This window comes from Colius striatus, chromosome 7, assembly GCF_028858725.1.
Source record: "Colius striatus isolate bColStr4 chromosome 7, bColStr4.1.hap1, whole genome shotgun sequence".
NCBI lineage: Eukaryota > Metazoa > Chordata > Aves > Coliiformes > Coliidae > Colius > Colius striatus.
The window spans coordinates 14,804,253-14,812,702 of NC_084765.1; the positions used below are offsets into that span (position 1 = coordinate 14,804,253).

At 45.0% G+C, this 8,450-nt stretch overlaps 1 protein-coding gene across 1 annotated transcript; it reads left to right on the forward strand.

The window, feature by feature from the left end:
* Window positions 1-940: 940 nt before the first annotated feature.
* On the forward strand, window positions 941-7,646 carry LDHA (lactate dehydrogenase A). The gene is made up of 8 exons (XM_062000234.1): window positions 941-1,051; window positions 2,658-2,792; window positions 3,476-3,593; window positions 4,317-4,490; window positions 4,957-5,130; window positions 5,978-6,095; window positions 6,532-6,655; window positions 6,838-7,646. Exons 2-8 carry the CDS (start codon window positions 2,667-2,669, stop codon window positions 7,000-7,002), a joined length of 999 nt encoding a protein of 332 aa, XP_061856218.1. The 5' UTR covers window positions 941-1,051; window positions 2,658-2,666; the 3' UTR covers window positions 7,003-7,646.
* The last annotated feature ends 804 nt before the right edge of the window (window positions 7,647-8,450 follow it).

The following is an 8,450-nucleotide window of genomic DNA, read 5'->3' on the forward strand; positions in this document are numbered from 1 at the left end:
AACAGCCCTGCAGCATTGTATGAAACTGAAACTTCAAGCATCCAGGAAATAGTTAAAATATTTTTTCCTTGTTGTTAATATCCTAGCAAGAAAAAAAGTGAAGAGCTCAGTTTTACTGACCAACCACAGGGTGATGGGGAGCCGACAGCGTGGCGTGACTGTGAGAAGTCAGAGGAGACCAGTCACAGTATTTCCAGTAACGACAGGAAAACACTACTGTTCCTGTGAGGCACCACTGAGCAGACCAAACCACTCCATACGGCAGCCTCTCACAGGAGAAAAGCATTCCAACGGAAGGAGTCCCAGTGCCCAGCTTGCACCACGCAGGACTGGAAAGGCTTAGCTTATGTAACTTGAAAAAGCAGCGTATGGGCGGGAATTGGGCATGAAAATACACGGAAAAGGGGAAGCAAACGCCAGAGAAGGACGTCTGAAACAAACTCTCAAAACCTATTCATGCAGGAAATGAAAAGTGGGTTTCTAGCCACCCTGCGAGAGATCCCATGCGGAACTGTGTCCGTGAAGAGGCCAGCAGCGCAGCGCCGGGCCCGGCTCCGCTCGGGAACCTCAGCGCCCCTCAGCGCCCCTCAGCCTTCGCGGGGCCGAGCACCGGCTGCGCGCGCACCGGGCACCTTCCTGCCCTCGGGAGCCAGTGTCTTCAAGCGCTTTCACCCGGCCCGGTTTAAATAGCAGAAAAGAGAACATCTTCGCCAACGACACACATTCACCAGCCCAGGAAATGTGCTCAGCCTTGCGACGGGTTCGCCCACTAGCCCTCAAAGGAGCTGCGCTGCCCCGGCTGGGGCTCAGCTCCTCCCCGCCCGTCTCAGCTTCCCCTCATAGCGCCAACCGCTACCATGTAGCTCTCTCCCCACCCCCACAGCGACCCGCCTCAACTTCCCCCTCCTCTCCACCCCGACGTGTCGGCGGGCACGTCTCCACCACGATAGCCCGCCCACCTCACGTCAGCCGCCCGGCCCCTACTTAAAGCGGCGGCCGCTTCCCCCACCCCGCCGTTACAGCCGCTGCCGCACCAGGTTCAGGACGCTCGGTAGGTTCCATCGCTTTCGCGGGCGGATTTACCGGGGGGAGGAAGGGGGAATGCGGGGGAATGCTGGGCCCACTGGCTGCTAAACGCCAGAGCTGGGGGGGATCTTGGCCGAGCAGGCGGCGCCGAGCAGACTCAGTCCACTCGGCGCCGTCTCCTCGGCCGAGTAACCCCCGTCTGTGGGTTTGATCCCGGCACCGCGCCGGGTGGGGTGTGGAAGAGGCACCGCGCCCTGCGCAGTGGCCGTGTGCAACCGGCGTGATTTACACACAGACCTCTCCTTGAGACTCCTGCACTGCCGCGCCGTGCCCGCCGCTCCACCCTTTCCTTAATCAATGTGAATTAGCTCACTTAACTTCTCCAGGACCAGCCTGTTGGCGAGGGTAGTGGGAGTGACCCCGCTGTGAGGATGGGCTCAGGGTTGTGTCTGAATTACAGCATCAGTATGTTATTTAAGTGTCTAGCTTTCTCTACATCCCCTTCTTTCAGGGGAGGAGTGCTCTAAAGACAAAAACTTTTGAGTATTAAGTCTGAGAAATGCTGGAGTGGGTGCTTCTCAACCCCCATGCGTTAAAGTGCTTATAGGGCCAAGAGAGAACCTGGCACGTGGTGAGAGCGTGTACTATAGCGGGCCACGCTTCAGGTGACTTCTGCAAAGGAAGAGTGATGTATCTTGGTTAACTTTTCCTAAATATGGGCACTGCTGGCTTCCTGTTGTGCGTCCCCCTCCCCCCCTGCCCGTTCAACCTCGCAGCCCTTACCTGCTCTGCTAACGCTGCCTGGCCTTTCCTGCTCTGGACCAGTCGCTGCCTGTTCAGCGCTAACTTTAGAATCACGTTGTGCCTCTACTTGCATCCATCTGCAAGGCTGCCCTTGCCTCGGGCTCTTGAGGCAAAGCAGAGGCTGCATCACCAGAGAAAGCAGTGTTGGCTTCTGTAGAGACCCGGGGGGTGAAAGCCCAACGCTCCATCGTTGCTTTGCCAGTCCAGCACACCCATGACTGTCATCACCCATATAACCAGGCTGCCATCCAGGTGGTAGCTAAAAAAATGGCGGGGGGGGGGGAAGAGATGGAAACACTAGTCTGTAGACATCTTAATTCAAAACTATGCAGTTTCACTTTAAAGCAAATCTGTGAAGGTGACATTGAAGATCACATTGTGCTTAAGGGTTTGCATAAGTGTTGTACAACTTCATCTCTGGAAAGGCTTCAGGGCACTGAGTACCGGTTTTTCAGGGCAGTAGGATGGAAATTTCCAGATCATGCTGTGCCTAGAAGTACTAAAATGGCTTCCTTTACCTCAGTCTAATATGGATGATCATTTAGAATGTTCTTCTAATGCTGCTGGAGTGCGACCCAGCTATACAAGCAATGATTCTTGGGCTGTATTTGGAGGAAAGCTATAGCAAGCTTAAACAGTACATGGTCATCAATAATTCAGGTTTTTAAGTACTTGGTTGTATGCAGGCAGTACTGGCAGATGTTTTAGGCATATGATTTACATCCATTTTCTTATCCTGGAATAAAATCCGTCCTGTTTGATACAAATATTCTCGTGTCAGTAAAAGCTCTAAAGCGTGGAGAAGTAATCTGTTGCTTTCCTTGCAGAAGTGCACCATGTCTCTCAAGGATCAGCTCATCCACAGTGTCCACAAGGACGAGCATGGTCATGCCCACAATAAGATCAGTGTGGTTGGTGTGGGTGCAGTTGGAATGGCCTGTGCTATCAGCATCCTGATGAAGGTAAGTGTCAAGCGTGGGAGGAAGCAGCACAGTTTTGACTGCCCAGGGCCGAAAAGAGAGCCAAAAAGTAATCTCCTTTATTAGATTAATTGGGCTAGCATACAAGATGACCTTTTTGTTGCCCATTCTTTTCTTTGGGCCTGAAATGGAGCAGAAATCTTCAAGCTATTGAAGATTAGAAATAGCTGTATTTTTTGTAGAACAAGTTTATCCAGTATCAGGCAGAACATGCTCTGTGTATCATTTTGACTTGGGAGCTGCATTTACCTTGGAATGACTTCCAGAATCCCTTCTAAGAACTGAGGTGGGGACTGGAAAAATTGGTCCTAGGTGCTCTGAGTGACTTGTCCTTTGCACTGCATTATATGAAGATGCTCTGTTTAACATCAGGCTTGCTTTTCTTTGTTGAAAAGCAAGGTGTTTATGAACAGCTATTAAATTGTTCTTCATCATTGTCAAACTAAATTTTACAACTATTCCACATAGCAGGTGGATATCAAAAGTACAAAACTAACTGAAAGTGGATATCCCAGGAGACTAATTGAATTCTGCTTGGGAACAAGTAAAGTGATATAGATGAGTGAAATTGCTTAAATAATTGCTACTTTTAAAAAAAATTGTAATTTCACAGTTAAACTGGGTTCTTTGCAATAAACTTACTATTTAATCTTGGTCTCTTGTAGGACTTGGCTGATGAACTTGCCCTTGTTGATGTTGTGGAGGACAAGCTCAGAGGAGAGATGCTGGATCTCCAGCATGGCAGCCTCTTCCTTAGAACACCAAAGATTGTCTCTGGCAAAGGCAAGTACTTGACTCTTAATGTGCTCGTTCTTTTCAAGTGGAGATAGCCACTTCACATCTCAAACTGATCAACCAAGCTTGACGTTTAGTCTGTCTTCCTCATTGTTAGGAAGAAAGCTCACTTGTGCTCAGCTGACAGTTTCATATACCTTGTTCAGGCCAGTCCAACTTGGAGTTCTCTGTTCCAAAGTCCATCACTCGGAAGAATTTTTGAAGTACTCTTGCACATTGGAGATTTTTATTTGTGGCCACTTAGGCTCTGAATGTGTTACTGCCTACTTCTTGTACATAAATATTTGACTGCTTTATGTTTAGCAGCAACCTGACTAGGGCAAATGCTAACCATCTCATACCTTAATGTGCAGCTCCAGTGTCCATAGGTGGTAGGTGACAAGGGTAGTTTTCCTTTTCTATACAGCCCTTGCACTGGAAGCCATCCTGACAGCTGCCCCTTAACCATCTGTGCCTGAGAAGTTTCTAATACCTCTGTGCAATCCTGGATGTTAAGATTTTGACGTGCCCTTATGGCTGTGGCAGGGGACCATAGCCTTAAAAGAAAACATAACTTGGTATAGAAGCAAAGTCTAGGGTAAAAAGTACCAGGACAATTTCAGCATGCTTAAACCTGAGAATTTTGCATATCGATACTAAAAGGAACCGAGAACTCCTGTTCTGAACCAAGTGTAGAAAGAGGCCATGTTTGACACAGCCTTTTGTCTGCAGATTACAGTGTGACTGCACACTCCAAGCTGGTCATTGTCACTGCTGGTGCCCGTCAGCAGGAAGGAGAGAGCCGCCTCAACTTGGTCCAGCGCAATGTCAATATCTTCAAATTCATCATTCCCAACGTTGTGAAATACAGTCCTGACTGCAAGCTGCTTATTGTCTCAAACCCAGGTATGTCTTGTGTTGCCTTAAGAAAAGGATTTGGCTTAGGGAATAGCGTTTTATTCAGTAACACAGCATAGTACACTAACATGACCAAGCATAGGCATTTAGAAAATACATGTGCGATGTAACCGTATAGCAAGAAGCATCATCTTTCCTCTCCACACTCAGCAAGCTGTTCCTCTAAGAAATAAACCAAGTTGCCTCCAGCTTGGACTTTTAGTTGCCTTTTAAGTGACCTTTGGCACAAGATGCAGTAAGGGGCACTGATAACTGCACGTGTAGTGTGAATGGCCTCTCAATTCTGCCATTAAAACAGTACCTTTGTCTGCTGCAGGGCCTGGCAGCGGGCATTACTTTAGGCTCTACTCCATGTGACCAGCATGCAGATAAAGTCCTTACAGAGGAACACAAGATGCCATCCTAGTTATCAAACTGTTTATGAGTGGACTTATCCTCACTGTTCTACTTACAGTGGATATTTTGACCTATGTGGCCTGGAAGATCAGTGGCTTCCCTAAACACCGTGTTATTGGTAGTGGCTGCAATCTGGACTCTGCCCGTTTCCGCCACCTCATGGGAGAAAGACTGGGCATCCATCCTCTGAGCTGCCATGGATGGATTATTGGAGAGCACGGAGATTCCAGTGGTAAGTGTGAAATCTGGCTGGCTTGTTAACATATAACTTTTTCCAGATTGTTTATTTTGGGGTTTTTTCTGTTTGCAAGAAACACGTCGAAGAGCAAAATGCTGCCCAAAAACCTTTGCCCTGCAGGCACCTTAAGAGTACAAGTCCTGCTTTAAGTCGTCTTCTGCTGAGTAACCCTAGATGATCTATATTTGACCCGAGTTACTCTGCTTGGAAAAGGTCATTACTGTAACTTGAGGAGGCTAAAAAAAAATTGTAGGCTAAGTTGTTTCCATAACTCTCCAAAAAAAAACAAACTGAAGAAGCAAGAGGGTAAAGTTCTCTGCAAGGGACTCCCAAAGATGTGCACTAGACCTTCTGGTAGTCACTTGGTTGTCTTTACTGGCATTTCTCAAGTAATCAAGAACTATATATAGGAATGGAAATGCAGAGACAAGTCTAGAGGACAGGAGAAGGAGCAACTTTCTCCTTACTGAACTTGTACTTTCTCTAGCAGCAGCAGAACTGTACTGTCTGCTGCCTGACAGGAGAACTCATTTGGAGTAATTCGTATTTTGAGAAACCCTTGCAAAATAGTTACTGTCCTTTTAGTTCAAGTTGCCTAGGTGTTCTGCTTTAATAAAGGTATAGTCAAATGGTGTGACACCGTATGTAAAGAAAGATGTTTAAATGCTCTTATGTTCTCAGCCTGCAATATTTGTCTCATAGGTCACACTATATTTAAAGTCATGCCTAAATCAGTGACCTGTGTGCTGCAGATTAATCCAACTAGATCTTACATTAACTGTTAATTTGAGGAAGAACTAAATCTTTCTTGTGAGATAATTAACCTGTGTGTAACTCTCAGTACCTGTCTGGAGTGGAGTGAACGTTGCTGGCGTCTCCCTGAAGGCTCTTCATCCAGACATGGGAACTGATGCAGACAAGGAACACTGGAAAGAGGTCCATAAGCAGGTGGTGGAAAGGTAAATACTGATTTTTATTATTTTGGGGGTTTTTTTAACATGAGAACAAATGATGAAGAGATACAGTACCTCCGAACTTCAGTATCCACATCTGGTGTCATAAATAGCACAGCAGCCAAAACCAGATGTCAAGATACAGACATAAAAGAACTTCAATTAAATTTTAAGGGGTTATATTGATTTGGCAGAGTTAATTTTTCACAGGTGGTGAACTTAAGGAAGTGCTTTAACTTTCAAGTTCCCAGTATGACTGCAGGGAGTAGTGCAGAATGCACACAGAATCCTTCACTGCCAAGTTGATTTCAGTCCTGTCAGCAAACCAGTTTTAGGTTTCCCATGGCTCCAAGTTAAGGCATCTCCAAAAGCCCTTCTTGCAAATTTTAAGTATTTCAGGTGAATATACTTATTTTTTAATGACTAATCTTTGTCTCTGCAGTGCCTATGAGGTCATCAAACTGAAGGGGTACACATCCTGGGCTATTGGCCTTTCTGTGGCAGACCTAGCTGAAACTATTATGAAGAATTTGAGAAGGGTGCACCCAGTCTCTACAGTTGTTAAGGTGAGCAGCCCCTTTTTGCCAGCTTCTGTCTTACTGAGAACTAAAAACTTGGGAATTCTGAAAAAGTGATACATTTCTAGTTCATTTTTGATGAAATTCAGTTGAGTTTTCCCAAAAAGATATTCTGTAAGACATACAGGCTTCTATGAATTCTAACCTAACTATCCTTACCTACTTTTCAGGGCATGCATGGAATAAAAGACGATGTCTTCCTAAGTGTTCCTTGTATACTGGGGAGTGCTGGCATCACTGATGTAGTGAAGATGATCCTAAAACCGGAAGAAGAGGACAAGTTAAGGAAGAGTGCAGACACACTCTGGGGAATCCAGAAGGAACTGCAGTTTTAAATCTGCCTGAGCAGTTCACTCTTTTCAGTTTAACGGGTTTCGTGGTGTGTCTTACGTTGCACTTTTCAAGTAGGTCAAATCTTTCAATGTTATGTATCTCAACCAGAACACACAAAGCTCCAATCTGAACAAATGAGTTTCCTGAAGGTAGCATTAGGAAACTATTCTAGGGTTTTCCCTGTTCAGACACCCATGTTCTTAGCCAGAGCTAAATAACCTAGCCAGTCTTGTACAGTGAAGTGGTGTAACAAATCCAGCATTCAAAGCAGCACTGCCTAGAAAACCCTTTGCCTTTTCCCCATCTTGTTTAATGTTGGTTCAGAACAAGAAAGAATTATTACACAATGTGAAACCAAAGACTATTTTCTTGCAGTCAAAGGATTGTCAAGCCAATTGACCAACCTTCTCTGCCAGCTGCATAGCTTAAATATTTCACTGTTGGTAGGTCCAAATGTATTTTCCTAACACAGCTTGGGAATTTGTGTATAACTTTTTTAGAGAACCTTATTTTTGTGTACTATATCAGCCTGGTTGTAAGTTTTGTCTCCTGAGCATGTTTAAAAAAAGTTGTTTCTGTATGCAACAAGACAGTGACTGTCCAACTGTAGTACTATCTCCACCACCCAATAAACCACAAACTGTTACTTCTGTCTCTTTGGTGTTCTTTACAGAGCTCTGTTTCCCTATTGCAGCTCCATTTGCAAACATCTAAATTAAACAATTTAGTTTCTTGACACTAACTCCATTCTTACCTGTACAATAACATTTTATGTGCAGCTGCTCTGTTGTAGTCTCCACCTATTTATGCAGTAAACTTTCTAATAGTCTCCAAGGTAAGAATGAAACCACCAGTAACAGAAGTATTTAAACACAAGTTAAACTTGATTTCCCTCCCACTGCAAAGAAATGGCCTCTATTGCCAAGGGTAGGGGAGTGGAACAATGCAACAAAGGAAGTGTATCCTCATTATGCCTACACAAAAATGCTTGGAGGAAGAATCTCTCCACCTCACATAAAAAGTCAACTTGCTGGAATAGCAGCCATGCTTAGAAACACTGACTAAAGTTAATCATGTGCAGAGTAAATGAATTCTTCCTTATATGTCATTACTATTTTAAAACAATATACCTTACTACAATGCAGAGAGAAAGGCCATATTCTTAGCTTTTTCTAGCATTAGGACACAGCCTGTTGCTGAACATGGGAAAGATATCACCTCACTCAGTCCAGGGTCCATGTTTAAAAGGGACTGCAGCTGGTGAAACTTCACAAAAGTATCTCATGAAGCAACATTCAGTAACAAAAGTAGCTACTGTACTCTTTTATATCCATGTGACCAAAATAGCACCAGGCAATAGTGACAACAAATAGTCATGTTCTATGCAGCTGACAAGATAGTGTGGAGCCATTTTCAAAGCTTTCAAAAGATGCACAGGACTGCAGCTGGC

What these genes read in the sequence shown, in the direction of transcription:
- LDHA (XM_062000234.1), top strand. Translation starts at nt 2,667, where the DNA reads ATGTCTCTCAAGGATCAGCTCATCCACAGTGTCCACAAGGACGAGCAT. An exon ending in GCTTATTGTCTCAAACCCAG is followed by an intron (nt 4,491 to 4,956) that starts GTATGTCTTGTG and finishes TTCTACTTACAG; the next exon opens with TGGATATTTTGACCTATGTG. An exon ending in CATAAGCAGGTGGTGGAAAG is followed by an intron (nt 6,096 to 6,531) that starts GTAAATACTGAT and finishes TTGTCTCTGCAG; the next exon opens with TGCCTATGAGGTCATCAAAC.